This window comes from Pelophylax lessonae, assembly GCF_965119305.1.
Source record: "Pelophylax lessonae genome assembly, chromosome: 9".
Classification (NCBI taxonomy): domain Eukaryota; kingdom Metazoa; phylum Chordata; class Amphibia; order Anura; family Ranidae; genus Pelophylax; species Pelophylax lessonae.
This window is the reverse complement of record NC_138776.1, coordinates 216,460,615-216,481,939: the sequence shown is the minus strand read 5'-3', so window position 1 is coordinate 216,481,939 and position 21,325 is coordinate 216,460,615. Positions and strand designations below refer to the sequence as shown.

The following is a 21,325-nucleotide window of genomic DNA, read 5'->3' as shown; positions in this document are numbered from 1 at the left end:
GTATCTGGACTTTGCAAAGGCCTTTGACACCGTTCCCCACAAACGCTTACTGTACAAACTAAGGAAGGTAGGTATGGACCATAAGGTGAGTACCTGGATAGAGAACTGGCTCCAGGGGAGAGTACAGAGGGTGGTGATTAATGGGGAGCACTCGGATTGGGTGGGTGTGGAAAGTGGGGTCCCCCAGGGTTCTGTCCTGGGACCAATCCTGTTTAATTTATTCATAAATCATCTAGAGGAGGGGATATCTAGTACAATCTCAGTATTTGCAGATGATACTAAATTAGGCATGCCAATATCTTCTATGCAGGATGTGGAAATCTTGCAAGCAGACCTGAACAAAATAACGGGGTGGGCAACTACATGGCAGATGAGATTTAATGTAGAAAAATGTAAAGTAATGCACTTGGGGGCCAGAAACCAGAAAGCAAGCTACTCACTAGTGGGGGAACCTCTGGGTGAGTCTAGGATGGAAAGGGACCTGGGGGTACTGGTAGACAACAGGCTTGGCAGTGGCATGCAATGCCAAGCCGCCGCAAGCAAAGCCAACAGAATACTGGGTTGTATAAAAAAGGGGATTCACTCCAGAAATAAAGAGATTATTCTTCCACTCTACAAGACTCTGGTCCGGCCACATCTGGAGTATGCTGTCCAGTTCTGGGCACCGGTCCTCAGGAAGGATGTGCTGGAACTGGAGAAAGTCCAGAGAAGGGCAACAAAAATAATTAGGGGAATGGAGGACATCAGCTATGAGGAAAGACTGCAAGCACTGAACCTATTCTCTCTGGAGAAGAGACGATTGAGGGGGGATATGATATCAATGTACAAATACTGTACTGGCGACCCTAGCATAAGGAACAAACTATTCAGAGAAAGGAGATACAATAAGACACGTGGCCACTCACTAAAACTTGAGGAAAGGCGGTTTAACCTTAAAGTGCGTAAGGGGTTCTTCACTGTAAGAGCGGTAAGGATGTGGAATTCTCTTCCACAAGCAGTCGTATCAGCGGGGAGCATTGATAGTTTCAAAAAACTATTGGATGGACACCTTAAAGATCACAACATACAGGGGTATACAATGTACGGTTAAAAGCAAACACACACACACATCATAGGTTGAACTGGATGGACTTGTGTCTTTTTTCAGCCTCACTAACTATGTAACTATGTAACTTGGTTCTGGTTCAATTTTGCAGTATTGTACGCACTGAATTGTTTTGTAATTGAATTTGTAAGTGGAAGGAGATTTTTACCTACTACATATACAGTACATTAAAAAAGTTCAGTTGTATAATACAGTATTTGGTGAGTAAATGAAGCAAAAGATAATTTATCAGAACTACACAGACATCTTGGGAATTCTTCTAAAGATGTTACCCTTACTTGCAGGCTATTCAGTAATGCTAGTTCTTTAGTTAGCCTTTAGCAGGCCAATGAGCAGGAAGGAGGAATGAAGGAGCCAGTTCCTAGAGGATGAAAGCACTGCTACCATAAATGGCCCCAACATTTGCCTGACCTAAATCCAATCAAACACCTTTGGGACATTATGTTTTGGTCCATCCGACGCTGCACTTCAGTCTGTTCAGGAGCTCAGTGATGCCCTGGTCCAGATCTGGGATGAAATATCCCAGGACACCATCTTACCCTCACTCGACTTCCTGCCATAAGGGGACAGCGGACCGTATCATTTTCCCCGCTACCGACGGGGAAAACGACCGGGATCAACTGTGGACCTTTGGATCAACTGTGGGTATAGGATTGTGTGTATATATGGGTAAAAAAATATATATATATTTTTTTCCTCTATTGATTGAACTAGATGTACTTTTTTCAGCCAGACTAACTATGTATGTAGCTATTTATTTGTGTAACTCAGGGCAGATTTGGGCTGTTTATGGCCACCCTGAGTTGTTTCTTCATTCAGACTCTTTCATAAATGAATTGTGTTTTAGATTTTATGCCTCATTGATATGTTGTTAATTCTCTTTATTGGCAGGCAGCTGTAATGGACCTTGTGGACAGTGATAAAGAGAATGGCCTAAAAGTACCAGTGTGGGATGAGTACAAGAGACTGCTGTGCAAAGCTGGATGTGAGGTTAGGTACCCACTGTCACCAAATGTTTTGTCGCCCTTTAAGTAAAGATAACTTTGGTGGTACTTGCTTCTTGAAATTGAAGCTGCCTTGATCTTTTATTATGCCCAGTGTTCAGTACATTAATGTTTCCTTTTTCCCAAAGCAAAGTACCATTAGTTGACTTCTGTATTCCTTAATAATAGTAATTTTCCAATTCAGCCTGAAATACACCTGTGCCCTGATCTCTGAGAGTTTATGCACTTCACCTTGTTAGATGATTTGATATCTAGCTTTGTTTGCTTGTCATCTGCCACGAATCTGGCAAAACTGGTGACTATACATGTCACAAAGATATTCCAGCCGCCATCGGGCAAACACTGGGAAATGTTTTGACTCTACACCTAGTGGAAGCTGATGTCAGTGACAGCACAGAAATGCATCAGAAACCTTTTATCACATGGCACACTTACAGTGGAAGTTCTTTATCTGCAACTTTGTAGCTCTGGAGGGATTTCATATTTTTAGGATAGGCACCTGTGAGCATGTGCTAGGGTGACAGCCACTTGAGGGGAATTTCCAGTCATATGGTATGTGTCACCTATTACACTTTAGACTCTACTAACGTTCGAAGAACAGGAACTTCCTGACATAAAAGGTAACACATGGAGGGAAAGTTTTGGCGATTATACCAGTGGTTGGAATAGCAGAAAATTCAGAAAAGCCAGGTTTTCACAACTCAGAGCAGAGTAAATAGGATGTGCGCAATGAACCACAGATCAAGGTTTGTGCTATAGTTTTATATTACAAGTAATAATGATCGAACTTTTGAAAAGTTTGGTTCGGCCAGAACAAGTTCGGTTCGGCCAGAACATCCGAACTTCCCGAAAGTTCAGCCCGGATTTCCGAACCCCATTGAAATCAATGGGACCCAAACTTCTGTAATCAAAAAACACAATTTTTAAGCCCTAAAACCCAATAAATGCCCCTAAAAAGTGCCTAGGGTTCTGGGTCATGCCCCATTAACTATTAATCACACAAAAAAAAGTTCTTAAAAATTGTCATTTTTGATAAAAAAGCCAATTATTGAAAAAAAAAAAAAAAAAGAGAGATCTATGAAAAAAAAAAAGATAATTTTTCAGTAGAGCAGGGATGTGGGACCCTCCTTTTACACCTATATGATCTTTTTTTTCTGGCTCTGGACATGCTACAGAGCTGAAACTTCACGGGTACACCTTTTAGACCCCCCAGACACAAAATCACACAAAAAAAGTTCTTAAAAATTGTCATTTTTGATAAAAAAGCCAATTATTGAAAAAAAAAAAAGAGATTTTTGGATTTTTACTTTGGATTTCGTATCTGGGGGGTCTAAAAAGTGTACATGTGAAGTTCCAGCTCTGTAGCATGTCCAGAACCATAAAAAAAAAAGATTGTTTGTATTAGAACACTTTCAGCACAGGAGTATGGCTTCTCGGTTTTCACACCTTGCCGGTTTAATAGCAGGCATTTTTTTGGGTTCCTTGCAGTCAGGAAAAACATCTGAACTTGTGTATAGTGGTACTGTGCACAAGTTCTGATGTTTTGCCTGTCTCCAAAAACCCCCAAAAAATGCCAGCAAAAACACACCTGGGCATTTTTTTTTTTTTGACGCTAGTGTTTTTTTTGGCATTTTTTGGGTTCTTTTGAGGCAGGCAAAACATCTGAACTTGTGTATAGTGGTGTATATACACACATACTTATATGTATATACACACCTAGCCATATATAGGTGTGATAGTAGCAGAAATATATGCTTGCGCTAATGAAATCATTTACACTAATATATTTCTGCTACTATCACACCTATATATGGCTAGGTGTCTATATACATATAAGTATGTGTGTATATATACCACTATACACAAGTTCAGATGTTTTGCCTGCCTCAAAAGAACCCAAAAAAATGCCAAAAAAAACGCTAGCGTCAAAAAAAAAAATGCCCAGGTGTGTTTTTGCTGGCATTTTTTGGGAGTTTTTGGAGGCAGGCAAAACATCAGAACTTATGCACAGTACCACTATACACAAGTTCAGATGTTTTTCCTGACTGCAAAGAACCCAAAAAAATGCCTGCTATTAAACCGGCAAGGTGTGAAAACCGAGAAGCCATACTCCTGTGCTGAAAGTGTTCTAATACAAACAATCCTTTTTTTTATGGTTCTAGACATGCTACAGAGCTGAAACTTCACATGTACACTTTTTAGACCCCCCAGATACGAAATCCAAAGTAAAAATGAAAAAATCTCTTTTTTTTTTTTTTCAATAATTGGCTTTTTTATCAAAAATGACAATTTTTAAGAACTTTTTTTGTGTGATTTTGTGTCTGGGGGGTCTAAACGGTGTACCTGTGAAGTTTCAGCTCTGTAGCATGTCCAGAACCATAAAAAAAAAAGGATTGTTTGTATTAGAACACTTTCAGCACAGGAGTATGGCTTCTCGGTTTTCACACCTTGCCGGTTTAATAGCAGGCATTTTTTTGGGTTCTTTGCAGTCAGGAAAAACATCTGAACTTGTGTATAGTGGTACTGTGCACAAGTTCAGATGTTTTGCCTGCCTCCAAAAACCCCCAAAAAATGCCAGCAAAAACACACCTGGGCATTTTTTTTTTTTGACGCTAGCGTTTTTTTTTGGCATTTTTTTGGGTTCTTTTGAGGCAGGCAAAACATCTGAACTTGTGTATAGTGGTATATATACACACATACTTATATGTATATAGACACCTAGCCATATATAGGAGTGATAGTAGCAGAAATATATTACTGTAATTGATTTCATTAGCGCAAGCATATATTTCTGCTACTATCACACCTATATATGTCTAGGGGTATATATACAGACATATATGTGTATATATACCCCCTATACACATGTTCAGATGTCATGTCTGACATCAAACATGTCCTCAAAAAAGCACTGGCTGTGGCAACCCCTGCAGCATAAAAAATGCTTGGTTGGTGAGAAGCCATATGCCTGTGCCGAAGCAACTCAGAGAAATGATCATTTCTCTATAGCGGTCACCCTGCTATGGAAGGGTTTTGTCACCCTTCCATAGCAGTCACTGTCAGTTAACCCTACACTACACTACGGTCCCCTTACACTTAACACTTTCCCTACAGAAACTAAATTTTTGAAGCTAACTAAAGTGTAAAAGGAGCACTCTAACTACACTAGATATCATAGTTAGTTACATAGTTAGTGAGGCTGAAAAAAGACACAAGTCCATCCAGTTCAACCTATGTGTGTGTGTTTGCTTTTAACCGTACATTGTATACCCCTGTATGTTGTGGTCTTTAAGGTGTCCATCCAATAGTTTTTTGAAACTATCAATGCTCCCCGCTGATACGACTGCTTGCGGAAGAGAATTCCACATCTTTACCGCTCTTACAGTGAAGAACCCCTTACGCACTTTAAGGTTAAACCGCCTTTCCTCTAGTTTTAGTGAGTGGCCACGTGTCTTATTGTATTCCCTTACTCTAAATAGTTTGTTCCTTATGCTCGGGTCGCCAGTACAGTATTTGTACATTGATATCATATCCCCCCTCAAGCGTCTCTTCTCCAGAGAGAATAGGTTCAGTGCTTGTAGTCTTTCCTCATAGCCGATGTCCTCCATTCCCCTAATTATTTTTGTTGCCCTTCTCTGGACTTTCTCCAGTTCCAGCACATCCTTCCTGAGGACCGGTGCCCAGAACTGGACAGCATACTCCAGATGTGGCCGGACCAGAGTCTTGTAGAGTGGAAGAATAATCTCTTTATTTCTGGAGTGAATCCCCTTTTTTATACAACCCAGTATTCTGTTGGCTTTGCTTGCAGCGGCTTGGCATTGCATGCCACTTCCAAGCCTGTTGTCTACCAGTACCCCCAGGTCCCTTTCCATCCTAGACTCACCCAGAGGTTCCCCCCCTAGTGAGTAGCTTGCTTTCTGGTTTCTGGCCCCCAAGTGCATTACTTTACATTTTTCTACATTAAATCTCATCTGCCATGTAGTTGCCCACCCCGTTATTTTGTTCAGGTCTGCTTGCAAGATTTCCACATCCTGCATAGAAGATATTGGCATGCCTAATTTAGTATCATCTGCAAATACTGAGATTGTACTAGATATCCCCTCCTCTAGATCATTTATGAATAAATTAAACAGGATTGGTCCCAGGACAGAACCCTGGGGGACCCCACTTTCCACACCCGCCCAATCCGAGTACTCCCCATTAATCACCACCCTCTGTACTCTCCCCTGGAGCCAGTTCTCTATCCAGGTACTCACCTTATGGTCCATACCTATCTTCCTTAGTTTGTACAGTAAGCGTTTGTGGGGAACGGTGTCAAAGGCCTTTGCAAAGTCCAGATACACCACATCCACAGGCTTACCTTTATCTAAGTGGCAGCTCACTTCATCGTAGAAGGTTAATAGATTGGTTTGGCATGAACGATTTTTCATGAATCCATGCTGATTACTACTTATAATACCGTTTTCATTACTAAATATCCCTTTCCTCACACTAATAAATGCTAAATGACCCTTTGTAACACATTAGAACAGAACAGCATTCCACTCTCTTTCATGTCCCGTATAAGAATGCTAGGAATTTGGCGGGGGCTATCTTATATACTGGGGGGCGTATTCACTAATGATTGGACTATGGACCCCCTAGTCACTCCAATCACATTCCTAGCATTCTCCTACCCCCTCAATTGGCTTTTACTGATGGTTCTGGTCCAATCACAGGCTTTTAAAGCCCATTTCCTGTCCCATTGCATTTTGGTCGGTTCTAGTTGCCGAATTCCGAACTTTTTGGGCAAAAAGTTCTAAATTCGGCCGAACCTCGAACACCCAATGTTCGGGCCGAACCGATGGTCGACCCGAACTGTTCGATCATCCCTAATTACAAGCTGCTTTAATTCCTCTCTGCTTTGCTGAGCCTGATAAAGATATGCAAGCTCCCCCTGCTTCTCAGTTGTCTGGTTAGACTGTAAGAGGGTACTTTAGAGGACAGTTGGACATGCATGCACTGTCCACCTACTCTCAGGAAACAAACTGTGCAGAGTTAGACTGATTCTAATATTGTCCACTCCAATTTGATGATTTGACAAATTGCTTTGAAAGGAGAAATGGGGATGAGGTTGTCCTCCAAGAGGGAATTAGGCTTCCATGATAGACTTTCATTGTGGTAGGCTTTTCAGATGAGGAATCGTAGCACTCAGGAAAAGTTTCTAACTGCTTTCCACGTTCATTGCTTTCACCTGGTGTAGATGGTTTCCAAAAGCATCTGTATGCAGTAGATCACAAACAACAAAAACAGAAGCACTCAATAGGCTGAGAAGAGAAGGGCATATGCAGGAGTAAGTTCTGGTTAAAATGTCCATAACATTCAAGCATGGGCTGATTGCTGGACAAAGGAGAGTTGCTGACTGTAGAAGGCTGCAGGCTCTGATAAGAGCTAGAAGGAACTCTGTGGAAATGTACAACAAGAGAGAGAGGAGAGCAGCGCCATCTAAGTGCAGTATAAAAGATGCGTTTAATAGAAAAAGCCAAATGCAAACTCACAAAATGGGCATGATAAACCGGCATGTAAAGGGTTCATCCACTCCAGTGGGAGGACGAGCAGCAGGGACCTGGGGAATCTTCGCTGGTTCCCGCTGTGCTGGTGGCTCCCAGCACTTCCGAGTATGCAGTCACCGTGGTACACCGTGTACTTGGAAGTGCTGGGAGCCACCAGCACAGCTGGAACCAGCAAAGATTCCCCAGGTCCCTGCTGCTCGTCCTCCCACTGGAGTGGATGAACCCTTTACATGCTGGTTTGTCATGCCCATTTTGTGAGTTTGCATTTGTCTTTTGATATTAAACGCATCTTTTCTACTGCACTTAGATGGTGCTGCTCTCCTCTCTCTTATAGGCAGTAGATCATATCCACGTCATCTACATTTTGAGTAGGTTCTTTTTTCAGTATTGTACACACTGAATTGTTTTGTAATTTAATTTGTAAGTGGAAGGAGATTTTTAACTCCTACATATACAGTACGTTAAAGTTCAGTTGGATAATACAGTATTTGTTGAGTAAATGAAGCAAAAGATAATTTATCAGAACTACACAGAAGTCTTGGCAGTTCTTCTAAAGATGTTACCCTTACTTGCAGGCTATTCAGTAATGCTAGTCCTTTAGTTAGACTTTAGCAGGCCAATGAGCAGGAAGGAGGAATGAACAAAAGTCAAACAAATGCCGCGCTAAATAAAAAATACATAAATTAAACTCCAATAACATGGTTAAACTAGCCGCATTGCAGGATGGGTCAACTTTTATCTCAGTTTAAAAACTTTGCCAATCCATGAACATTCCTCAACAGGAACCTTCAAATACCTTCAAATTAGACACTTTTATGCTTCTATTAAAGCCCTTACTCCAACATCTCCTAAAACATTTTATGAACGTATATGTGATCCCTCTCTCTCAGGGAAAGGGTTTAATTTCTGACATTTACAGTTACCTAGCTAGTGCTTCAATACTTGAGTCCCTTCCTTAAAGGCTACAATGGGAAACGATAGTGGCGACAATGGGAAAAGGATTGCAACCTACAATGCACTCCACAGGATTGGGATGAAAGGATCATGAATCGGGCATAAAGTAGATCCCTCACTGTTAGATGCCAGTTAAGGTAAAAGTACATGCAAAAACCTAACTAGTTAAACCTAGCTGCTGATGTTTGAGGAGGACTTAGATTTTGTGGGGATAACAGAGACTTGGTTCGACAACTCTCATGACTGGATGGCGACCATTCAGGAGTATTCCCTTTATCGCAGAGATAGAGAAGGTAAAAAAGGGGGAGGTTGATGTCTGTATCTTAAGGACAGTGTACAGGTAAATATGAGGGATGATATTAATAATGGAGCTATGGACGAGGCAGAATCCCTATGGGTAAAACTTAAAGGGGAAGGCACTATAAGGAGGGTAATATTGGGCGTATGTTATAGGCCCCCCAACCAGAGGGAGGAGAGGGGGATTGATAGCAAGGATGGGAAATGCCATAATAATGGGGGACTTTAATTATCCAGATATAGACTGGACAGAAGGTACCGCACATTCAGCCAAGGCTCGGCAGTTCCTAAATGTTTTGCAGGACAATTCCATGGGTCAGATGGTGAACGCACTGGCAAGAAACATTGCTGTACTTGACCTACTGATTACCAACAATTCAGACCTGCTTACGGATATAGAAATACAGGGCAACTTAGGAAACAGTGACCATAGGTCAATTGGTTTCAGTATTAATCATAGTAATAGGAAGGACACTGAATTTCAAAAGAGCCAATTTCCCGAAACTGCGCTCTCTGCTAGAAAATATCATATGTGATAGAACCCTGGGAACAAAGAACACGGAGGAAAAATGGGAGTGCTTCAAGAGCATACTAAACAAAGGGATTGGTCAGTGCATTCCAAAGGCAAATAAATTTAAAAGATCAAAGCTAAACCCTGGGTGGTTAAACTCCAACATAAAAATGCATATTAATACTAAAGAAAAGGCCTTCAAAAAATACAAGGCTGAGGGGTCATTGGCAGCATTCAAGCATTACAGAGTGTAATAAGAATTGTAAAGGCGAAATCAGGGTGGCTAAAATAGAACACGAGAGACATATAGTGGAAGAGAGTAAAAAGAGCCCCAAAAAATTCTTTAAGTATATAAACAGTAAGAAAGCGAGGCCAGAACACACTTGCCCCATAAAAGACGACAAAGGAAATTTGGCCACAGGGAAAAGGCGGAAGTGTTAAATAATTTCTTCTCTTCAGTCTTCACAAAAGAATTGGGGGGCTACACTAACCCAGCTTGTAATGCTAAACTAAATAATACACCTCAGGAAGTACCGTCATGGCTAAAAGAAGATAGACTTAGAACTAAACTAGAGAAACTTAACATAAACAAATTACCGGGACCGGATGGCTTGCACCCGAGGGTTCTTAAAGAGCTCAGCCAGGTGATTTCCAGAGCATTATTCTTGATCTTTAAGGATAGTCTACTGGCGGGTATGGTGCCAGCTGATTGGAAAAAAGCCAACGTGGTACCAATATTTATAAAAGGACTGAGATATATCCCGGGTAACTATAGGCCGGTAACATCAGTAGTCTGCAAGATTTTGGAGGGGATGTTAAGAGACCACATACAAGACTTTAGTAATGAAAACGGTATTATTAGTAGTAATCAGCATGGATTCATGAAAAATCGTTCTTGCCAAACCAATCTATTAACCTCCTATGATGAAGTGAGCTGCCACCTAGATAAAGGTAAGCCTGTGGATGTGGTGTATCTGGACTTTGCAAAGGCCTTTGACACCGTTCCCCACAAACGCTTACTGTTCAAACTCAGGAGTGTAGGTATGGACCATAGGGTGAGTACCTGGATAGAGAACTGGCTCCGGGGGAGAGTCCAGAGGGTGGTGATTAATGGGGAGTACTCGGATTGTGCGGGTGTGGAAAGTGGGGTCCCCCAAGGTTCTGTCCTGGGACCAATCCTGTTTAATTTATTCATAAATGATCTAGAGGAGGGGATATCTAGTACAATCTCAGTATTTGCGGATGATACTAAACTAAGCATGCCAATCTCTTCTATACAGGATGTGGAAACCTTACAAGCGGACCTGAACAAAATAATGGGGTGGGCAACTACATGGCAGATGAGGTTTAATGTTGAGAAATGCAAATTAATGCACTTGGGCGTTAGGAAACACGAAAGCAAGCTACTCACTAGGGGGGGAACCTCTGGGTGAATCCAAGATGGAAAAGGACCTGGGGGTACTGGTAAACAACAGGCTTGGCAGTGGCTTGCAATGCCAAGTCGCTGCAAACAAAGCCAACAGAATACTGGCATGTATAAAAAAGGGGATTCACTCCAGAAATAAAGAAATTATTCTACCACTCTACAAGACTCTGGTCTGGCCACATCTGGAGTATGCTGTCCAGTTCTGGGCACCGGTCCTCAGGAAGGACGTGCTGGAACTGGAGAGAGTCCAGAGAAGGGCAACAAAAATAATTAGGGGAATGGAGGACATCAGCTATGAGGAAAGACTACAAGCACTGAACTTATTCTCTGGAGAAGAGACGAGTGAGGGGGGATATGATATCAATGTACAAATACTGTACTGGCGACCCTAGCATAAGGAACAAACTTTTTAGAGAAAGGGAATACAATAAGACACGTGGCTACTCACTAAAACTAGAGGAGAAACGGTTTATCCTTAAAATACGTAAGGGGTTCTTCACTGTCAGAGCAGTAAGGATGTGGAATTCTCTTCCATAAGCAGTGGTATCAGCAAGGAGCATCGATAGTTTCAAAAAACTATTAGATGGGCACCTTAAAGACCACAACATACAGGGGTATACAATGTATGGTTAACAGCAAACACACACACACATCATAGGTTGAACTAGGTGGACTGATGTCTTTTTTCAACCTCACAAACTATGTAACTATGTAGTCTCAGCCACATTCTAAGCCTAATCTATCTTGCTCTGTAAAGAAAAAAATCACTATAATTTCCTGTTTGCAGCCGCTCTAGTCAGGTCCCAGGCTGAGGTGCTGGCGGATTTAGTGTGTAGAAGTGTGTAGGAGAGGCAGCCGGCAACAAAAGCCCCATGGTAACTCTATGGGTGATGTTACTTCCCAGGCGTCCGCTTTCTACTGCACACAGAGGGCGCTACAGGAGACTGGACCAGAGTGGCTGCAGAACATATAAGTATTGTGATTTTTGTTCTTTACAGAGTCTAGATCATGAGTCTTCAAACTATGGCCCTCCAGTTGTTCAAGAACTACAATTCCCATCATGCTTAGTCATGTCTGTGAATGTCAGAGTTTTATAAGGCCTCATGGGATGTGTAGTTACGCAACAGCTGGAGGGCCGTAGTTTGAGGATCCCTGGTCTAGATAGATTGGATTTAGAATGTGGCTGAGAGTAGGTTTAAAGTTCATTTGGTTTTGCCTTTATTTCCACTTTAAAATTTTAACTAGATGGTATTCTATCCCTGTCTGTATCATTGCTCTTTTCTCTAATTCCTCACCTCAATGTTTTTGGGGTTGTCCCTCTTGGGGTACACTATTTCATATACAGTTGTACCCTGATCAAAAGTTTACATTTTGTATTTTGGTCCGGTATTATAACTTGTGTGGTGGAAGATCACTGAGATAGCTGCTAAGATTTTAGGCTGCCCACCTCAATTGACCTCTTCTATGTGCTTGTTTTAATTATGTTCCTGGGGCCACAGGCCAGGAGGAACAACTTATACATACTGTGCGCGTTGCAACATTTTGGGAGATAGTCCACTGATGTACCATCATTTACTCTTATTATTGATAGAGTGGACTATGTAATGCTGATGGAACAAATACATCATATGTTATTTAATACAATGCACCTCTTTGATGCCAAATGGAATCCTTGAAAGGACTTGTGCCATCTCTTTTTGTTATAACTTCTATTGGAATCAGTATTAACATATAATAGGCTATTTATTTCATTTTTTTGTTTTTTGATATTTGATAAGCTTTTTTCTTACTCTCATATTGCACTGTGATGCTATAGCTATATGGCTGATATTTGTATATTAATTTGGCTGTTTCTCTTGAAAGCTTCTTATTCTCTCCCTTTGGGTCACTTGTACTGTTTTTTTCTTATTCACTAATAAAAATCTGTATTACTAACAAATAGTATTGTAAAAACAATGTAATCCTGGGATGTTGCTTCCTTGTTCCCTGGTGGGTGGTGGCCTAACAAGTGTCAGCACTGCCCTATGTGTTTCGTCATAACTAACATCCAGGGCAGGGCCAGAGGTGGACAGGAGGGGCGGCTGCCTTGGGCACTATGGCATCTTGTGATGTGGGGGGGGGGACACAAGGAGATGGGGGAGTTTGCATTGGGTGGGGGAATTTGGGGGGCAGCAGTAAGTAAAAATTATTCTAGGAGGGGAAATTTGGGGGGGGGGGGTGCTAGAAAAGATGATTTGGGGGGATTTGTGTTGAGCGGGGGATGGGGGAACTGGATTTGTGCTGGTGGAGGAGATTTGTGCTAGGAGGGGAAATTGGTATGGCGGGGAGGGTAATTTGTGCTATTAGGGATGATTGGAGAGTATTTGTGCTAGGAGGGGGATTTGGAGTGTGGGGGGGGGGGGGTGTACTCAGAGGGGAAATGGGGGGGGGGGGGTTGTGCTAGGAGTTAGTATTTTTTGTCTTTTTGGGAGGGGGGATGGCGGGCGCAGTTTACATGTTTGCCTTGGGCTCTATATGGCTTTGTCCTGGCACTGCTAACATCACTCTTCCATGTTTCTATCATCTGTTTTATACAAGTGGTCCATAAATATGGTAAAATCATGTCTTACAGGCTCCCCTTGAAAAAGTTGAACGATTTTCTTTTTATGAAAGAGCAAAAAATGCTTTTGCTGTTGTGGCCACTGGGTAAGTATTCACAAACCTCTTCAGGAAGCAGTTTTTTCTATCTAAACTACCCCTATAAATTCCCATAGCAGGTTTTCAGAAATGACTGCCATGTCTGTGTGTCTGTGATGCAGAAAATCTTCAATCGTGCTGGATTGTTGTGTGAATCCCCCTCTTCTGCATAAGTACAGGCAGCTCCGGGTCATACAAAGGTGGATGAATCTTGATATCTTTGTTCCCTAAAATTGTGATTCTCCTCTTAGCCATTATGGGCCATACACACTATAAGATTTTCTGAAGACTTTTTCCTTTAGATTTACCAAAACCAGATAATATGAGGTCAAACCTAAACACTTTCAATTTGTATGCAATCTGGCAGGCCCTTGCACTACATAGAAAAGGTAAATCTGAAGGAAAAAGTCTTCAGAAAATCTTATAGTGTGTATGGCCCTTTAGATGTGTATAGCAAGTATGTGATCTGCAGCATGTCATTGGGATGTTGGGAAGCTGGAATTCACATAGTTCCCTTATTTCATCGATAGAAGCCATGATTCATATGCTAATATACATATTGAGGACCTGAAGTGTAAGTAAAAGCAAAACTTTACTTTGGGATAGAGTGGGGATGTGTTAGAACACCTATTCATTTTTTTTTTTTTATAACTGTCTGTGTACCCATTGGGGAGATTCACCCTATTTGCCCTGTTTACCATTCTCATTGAAAGTGAAATCCCAGATTTTGGCTTATCCCAAGAAAAAGTAATAGAGTGGAAATATGCCAATGGGGATACTAGTTCTGATGACCTGGGGGGGTCCAAAGATTTCCATTATTATTACCACAGGAAGTCACCTTCAAAATTTGAAACTATATGGGGGTGTTGGCTGCTAGGAGAATGGCAGTATTGGTTGAAATAGTTAAATGTTCTTATGATTGTTACCTAAGCATTTTACTTCTGTCCCTATATGATGAAAGGCACATTTATCATTAAATATTTGCTGACTGCTTCTCTTTTACTTTAAGTTGGAATGACATGTTCAATCTCTCTATGTGTCCCTACGCTACTTAAAGATGTGTTACTTTCCAATGTCCATTTTTTTTCTGTGCACTGTACTGTTGTTATTGCCATTCTCAATAAAGCTTTTTTTTTTCTGATTAAAAAAAAAAAAATTTCCATTAACCACCTGCCAACTACGCACTTTTACCCCCTTCCTGCCCAGGCCACCTTGCAGCTTTCAACATTGTAACACTTTCAATGTCAATTGCGCGGTCATGCTATACTGTACCCATATGAAAATTGTATCATTTTTTTTCACCCAAGTAGGTGACACTGATGAGGAGGCAATGACTGGCAGCACTGGTTACTGTCTGAAAGGGACAGTGTAGATGTCCCTTTCAGACAAGATGGTTATCGTACAAGCCGATGTGATTGGCTCTTTACCCCGATCTGTGATCAGCTGTGTATTAAGTACACAGTGATCACAGAGCGTGCCGTCCGCACACTGCAGGGGGCGCGCAGGCAGCACAATCATGGGAGGACATCCAAAGCGATCCCACGCTGTAGCCGCCTTTCTGCTATAGCACAGGTCGGAGGAGATTCATTTGCTGGCATTTTCTTTCACTTCTGTTTTGGCTATGAGACAGGAAACAAAGGTAAATATCCCAAATGGGAAACAGATGGCAAAAAAAAAAAACCTGACAAGGGTTATATAGCTGCAAGAAAAAGTATGTGAACCCTTTGGAATGATATGGATTTCTGCACAATTTGGTCATAAAATGTGATCTGATCATCATCATCTAAGTCATAACAATAGACAATCACAGTCTGCTTAAACTAATAACACACAAAGAATGAAATGTTGCAATGTTTTTATTGAACACACCATGTAAACATTCACAGTGCAGGTGGAAAAAGTATGTGAACCCCTAGACTAATGACATCTCCAAGAGCTAATTGGAGTGAGATGTCAGCCAACTGGAGTCCAATCAATGAGATGAGATTGGAGGTGTTGGTTACAGCTGCCCTATAAAAAACACACACCAGTTCTGGGTTTGCTTTTCACAAGAAGCATTGCCTGATGTGAATGATGGCTCGCACAAATGAGCTCTCAGAAGACCTACGATTAAGAATTGTTGACTTGCATAAAGCTGGAAAGGGTTATAAAAGTATCTCCAAAAGCTTTGCTGTTCATCAGTCCACGGTAAGACAAATTGTCTATAAATGGAGAAAGTTCAGCACTGCTGCTACTCTCCCTAGGAGTGGCCGTCCTGTAAAGATGACTGCAAGAGCACAGCGCAGACTGCTCAATGAGGTGAAGAAGAATCCTAGAGTGTCAGCTAAAGACTTACAAAAGTCACTGGCAAATCCTAACATCCCTGGTAACGAATCTACAATACGTAAAACACTAAACAAGAATGAATTTCATGGGAGGATACCACAGAGGAAACCACTGCTGTCCAAACAAAACATTTCTGCACATTTACAGTTTGCACAAGAGCACCTGGATGTTCCACAGCAGTACTGGAAAAATATTCTGTGGCCAGATGAAACCAAAGTTGAGTTGTTTGGAAGAAACACAAAACACTATGTGTGGCGATAAAGAGACACAACACACCAACATCAAAATCTCATCCCAACTGTGAAGTATGGTGGTGGGGGCATCATGGTTTGGGGCTGCTTTGCTGCGTCAGGGCCTGGACGGATTGCTATCATCGAAGGAAAAATGAATTCTCAAGTTTATCAAGACATTTTGCAGGAGAACTTGAGGCCATCTGTCTACCAGCTGAAGCTCAACAGAAGATGGGTGTTGCAACAGGACAATGACCCAAAGCATAGAAGTAAATCAACAACAGAATGGCTTAAACAGAAGAAAATATGCCTTCTGAAGTGGCTCAGTCAGAGTCCTGACCTCAACCCTATTGAGATGCAGTGGCATGACCTCAAGAAAGCGATTCACACCAGACATCCTAAGAATATTGCTGAACTGATACAGTTCTGTAAAGAGAAATGGTCAAGTATTACTCCTGACAGTTGTGCACGTCTGTTCTGCAACTACAGGAAAAGTTGGTTGAATTTATTGCGGCCAAAGGAGGTTCAACCAGCTATTAAATCCAAGGGTTCACATACTTTTTCCACCTGCACTGTGAATATTTACATGGTGTGTTCAATAAAAACATTGCAACATTTCATTCTTTTTGTGTTATTAGTTTAAGCAGACTGTGATTGTCTGTTGTTGTGACTTAGATGATGATGATCAGATCACATTTTATGACCAATATGTGCAGAAATCCATATCATTCCAAACGGTTCACATACTTTTTCTTGCAGCTGTAACTCCATCCTAAATGTAAAAAAAAAAGTTTTGCCTATAGTTCTACTTTAAGCTGACCAGACACTAGTAGCTTTTAGAAGAAAATGTTCATACAAATATTATCATTGGTACATTTGATGACTTGACAGATTTCATTGAAAAGTACTTTTAAAAAACTTTTTCTTTTAGCTTTCAATATTGGAGTAAATAGACTTTCTCTTTTGTTCATTGATGGATGCAGTCTTCTGTTCTCAATTGCAGTAGGGTTATGCTGCCCCTACAGGAGTAGGACACTAGGCAGGAAAAAGTTCTGGCTACCCCCATGGGCAGTCCCAGGGGTATACCCTCTCTCCCTGCTATAAGATGTCAGTTTTAATCTGCCTAGTCAGGAGTAAGGACCTAGTTCCTTGCTGAGATCTCTGGTACTGGCAAAAGTTTTTTTCTAGTTAGGTTTTTTCACTGGATTTTTTTCCTGTGAGATCTACAAGCAACTATGCTGGATCTGGACGATGGGCTGGAGTTATATATCTAGTGGTCAGTCCAGCTGGCCATCGATCGTGCGTAGACCCCAGCTCCGCGCTAGGTCGGTCGCAACATAGTCCCACTGGAAGGGGACTGGCCCTGCGAGTTAAACGTCTTGCCAGGTAGCATACGGCAGGGTCTAGGCCAGAGTCGCAGCGTTTCTGTTGGCCAACAGCCCCCCACTTCGGCGGTGAGGCGGTTCTGTCAGGAGATGGCGCCCGCCTGTTCCTGGTATGGTTAATAAACTGTTCCTCCCCCCCCCCCTCTCCCCCTGGCGGGTTTTGGGGTGGACGTGGGCGAAGGGTGAAGGTGGCCTGTAAAAACACCCCCCTCCTACCCCTGCCTCATCTGATGTATCAGATTCTGAATCTGATTCAGCCACCACAGACCAAGGACTTTGCACCTTCCAATCACAGTTCACCTTTCCCCAAGCTGGAAGTTTTTGTCACCATTTTTTGCACTTTATTTATGGACTTATAATATGGACGTTTATTGCACATTGGTGTATCACTAGTCACCTTCTGGACATTTTTTGTTTTACACGATTTGCATACGTTTTCATTTTTTTGCATTATTATTGCATTTTTGGTTTATTTGTTTACATCATTTTGTATGTTGCACATATGCACTAGGGCAGCGCACCTGATTTCTTTACCTATTCTACAACATACACTCTAAGGTAGCAGCACACCCCATATTGAATCAGCGCACTTTCCTACCCACCACATTCTTTTTTAATTTTTTCAAAGTGCAGCAGATTCCACTACCATGGACATCTTTGAATATCATAGCACCAGAAAATTAACGGTGGAGGATGTGTTTGTGAAAACCATCACTGACCCCACTGATCTCAGAGGCATTTTTATGCGCCTCAAAAACATCATGGTATCTGAACTTCATGCATCCTGGGACATCGTCTTCCTGGAGAAATACGTCCAGGAGAAGATGGTCCCAAGGAGCTTGAGGTGGAACATCAATCCTGACCAGGGAGAACCTGAGATCCAAGAATGGTTCCAATTTTTCAACGGAGCTGGGATGAGTCTTTTAAATTTTTTAATTGACAAGAGGAGGAAAAAAGTTATTAGGCTAAATAAAGAGATTCTAGAGATCAAAGAGAAACTAACTCCCTTTATGCAAGAGGAAGCATATAAGGTTTACAATCAAGAGCTAAGAGAAATTCTCGCTATGGAAGAAGAAGAACAGAAAATTAAAAAGAGGAAAAAATATTTCCGGGACCTGGAAGACTATAATACGTCTAAAGTCTTCAAATGGGAACTTAATTTAGTATCCGAAACTCCAACTGAAGGAGCTGTTACCAACCCTTCAGAAATGGAAGTGGCGGAAGAAAGGTCAAGACAAATCAGCATTGCTGAACCAGTCGCAAGCACCAGTGGGAATGTTACTTCAGGGACTTCCCTAAAGAGGGATACAGAGCGGAAAGGTCCCAGTAACAATATCAAGAAATTTAAACCCCTGAGAGAACAGCCATCTGGACATCAGCCCAAAAGGAAGTCCAGAAAAGATGAAAGTAGGAATAGGTATGAGAATGCCGCATACGAACACCCTAGGGGAGAAAGAAGGAGAAGGGAGTCAGACTATGAAGGATACTATAGAAGATCCAGGTCCAGATCTCCAAGAAGAGGTCCCAGGGAGCATTCTGATTATTACCCAGCAACCCCTCAAACCCCGAGGAATTTTTACCCTCCTGTGGAAAATAGGTATGAGTCTCTTAGGGGCAACCAAGATGAGGAGGAGGAATGGATAAATGAGTACCCAGAGCAATCGCAAACCCCCATCAGCACCAAACCGCGGGGTTTTTTAGGCCGGGGCTCTGCCAAAGCCAAAAGAAAAAAACGACCAGGGGCTGCAGGGGAGGAACGTCCAAGAAAAAAGAACAAATAGAGGCAGGAGGCATCTTCAATCTGAGTGGGATTAACCTTACCAGCTCAGAAAAACAGACTCTGGGGAAAGGATTGAAATTTGCCCCCAAAAAATCCTTAAACAAGTTCGAGACGTTTTTGGACGTACACAAATATATTAGAAAACTCAACATCAAACGTCATTTCCTCGACAAGGCCCACGAGAGAAACTATGTTTCTTACAAACAGCCTACATGTATACCTACTAATCTGAGGAATGCTTCCCTCTTTAACCCCCCTGGGAAATCCAGCCACCATATCAAGATCTTCAGAGATGTTATTCTCAAGGAGTTGGAACAAAAAGATGCTTCCATTAAACCACAAAAAGATCTATGGAATGGTATTAAAGCTCTATGTGATAAAAAGGATTTGGTGATCCGCCCAGCGGACAAAGGCGGGGGTACAGTCCTATTAAAGAAAGAGGACTACATGGAGGAAATGGACAATTTGTTGTCTGATAGAAGGACGTATGAAATCCTAAAGAAGGACCCTACCTTGAGCTATAAAAAGCAGTTAGAACGCATTGTGTCCAAAGGTCATAAGGATGGCATTTTAAGTAAAAAGGAGAAAGAACACCTAATACCTCTTGCACCTCGAATTCCTACCATATACTACCTACCAAAGGTCCACAAGAGCCTCATAAAGCCACCAGGGAGACCGATAGTTAGTGGCATTGACTCGGTTACATCCCGGATAGGGAAGTATGTGGACCATTTCCTCCAGCCGTTAGTTCAGGAGACACCGGCGTTCCTGAAGGATACCACCCAATGTATCCAAGAGATCACTGAACTCCAAGTTCCAGGGAATGTGATAATGGTCACAGCCGACGTGGCCTCATTATATACCGTTATTCCCCACGAGTTAGGCTACGAGGCTGTCAGCACCTTTTTAGACCAAGATTATCACATCCCGTTAAATCAGAAGAAATTCATTTTAGAACTTCTCCAATTTGGTATGGAACACAACTATTTTTACCATAATCAACAATTTTACCTACAGCGGACTGGCGTGGCTATGGGGGCCAAATTTGCCCCCAGCCTCGCCAACCTGTTCATGGCTCTATGGGAAAATAGGAACATCTTCGCGGAGAAAACTAACGAGCTAGTGATGTGGCGGCGTTACATTGACGACGCCCTAATCATATGGAAAGGAGAGGAAGCAAGCTTACACCAGTTCATGGGGAAGCTAAATTGCATCAACTGGGGTATACGTTTCTCCTACCAATGGAGTACCACCTCTATAAGCTACCTTGACCTTGTAATATGGAGGAAAGGAGAAAGATTCATTACCAGCTCATACCAAAAACCGACAGACCGAAATGGCTTCATCTCCATCGACAGTTGCCATCACCCCATGTGGTTAAAATCTGTGCCCAAAGGGCAATTCAGGAGAATTAGACGCAACTGTACGGAAGATGAAGACTTCAAAACACAAGCTCAGCTTTTGAAGAATCGGTTTATTGAGAAGGGATATGACCGGAATGAATTAGAAGGAGAGATACGTGAAATTGCAACTCTCAAACAATCCGAATTATCTGTCCCTAGGGAGAAAGATAAATCAAAAGATGCTATGGGAAAATTTGAGTTTGCCTTCACAACTCAATTCTCCAGCCACTATCGATGGCTGAATCACATATTTCGGAAGCACTGGGGAATCTTACAACAAGATCCGTTATTGGGTCCTTCGCTTCCATCCAAACCAACAATGATCTACCGAAAGGCTAAGAACCTAAAACAAATTATAGCTAGGAATCCCGTTGAAAAACCTGCAACTCCTAAATTTTTCCCTAACCTTCAAGGATACTTCCCGTGCCGGAGGTGTAATATCTGTCTAAATGCTACTACCATTAAGACCAAGCAATTTACCTCTACCACCACAGGAAAGAGCTACCCCATTAGGGATTTTATCACCTGTCACACCAAAGGGGTAGTATATCTGGTCACCTGTGAATGTGGGAAGCAATATGTGGGGAGGACGATTAGGACTGCCAACATCCGAATAGGCGAACATCTGGCCAATATTCAGAAAGGTTTCCCTGGTCACAGTCTTTCGAAACATTTTG

The 21,325-nt window shown here is 42.0% G+C and overlaps 2 protein-coding genes across 2 annotated transcripts in view; one reads left to right on the top strand and one right to left on the bottom strand.

Annotated features, from left to right (window-relative positions):
- The window catches only part of LOC309563331 (uncharacterized protein), a gene marked incomplete at its 3' end in the record, with an annotated part of 417,962 nt that overhangs the window by 319,187 nt on the left and 77,450 nt on the right, over positions 1 to 21,325 (bottom strand). The gene's annotated exons all lie outside the window — the stretch shown is intronic.
- The window catches only part of FUOM (fucose mutarotase), a 64,659-nt gene that overhangs the window by 23,622 nt on the left and 19,712 nt on the right, over positions 1 to 21,325 (top strand). Inside the window, exons 4-5 of the mRNA XM_082266827.1 lie at positions 1,997 to 2,095; positions 13,461 to 13,534. Coding sequence (XP_082122953.1) covers positions 1,997 to 2,095; positions 13,461 to 13,534 — 173 coding nt within the window. The remainder of the gene's footprint in view (positions 1 to 1,996; positions 2,096 to 13,460; positions 13,535 to 21,325) is intronic.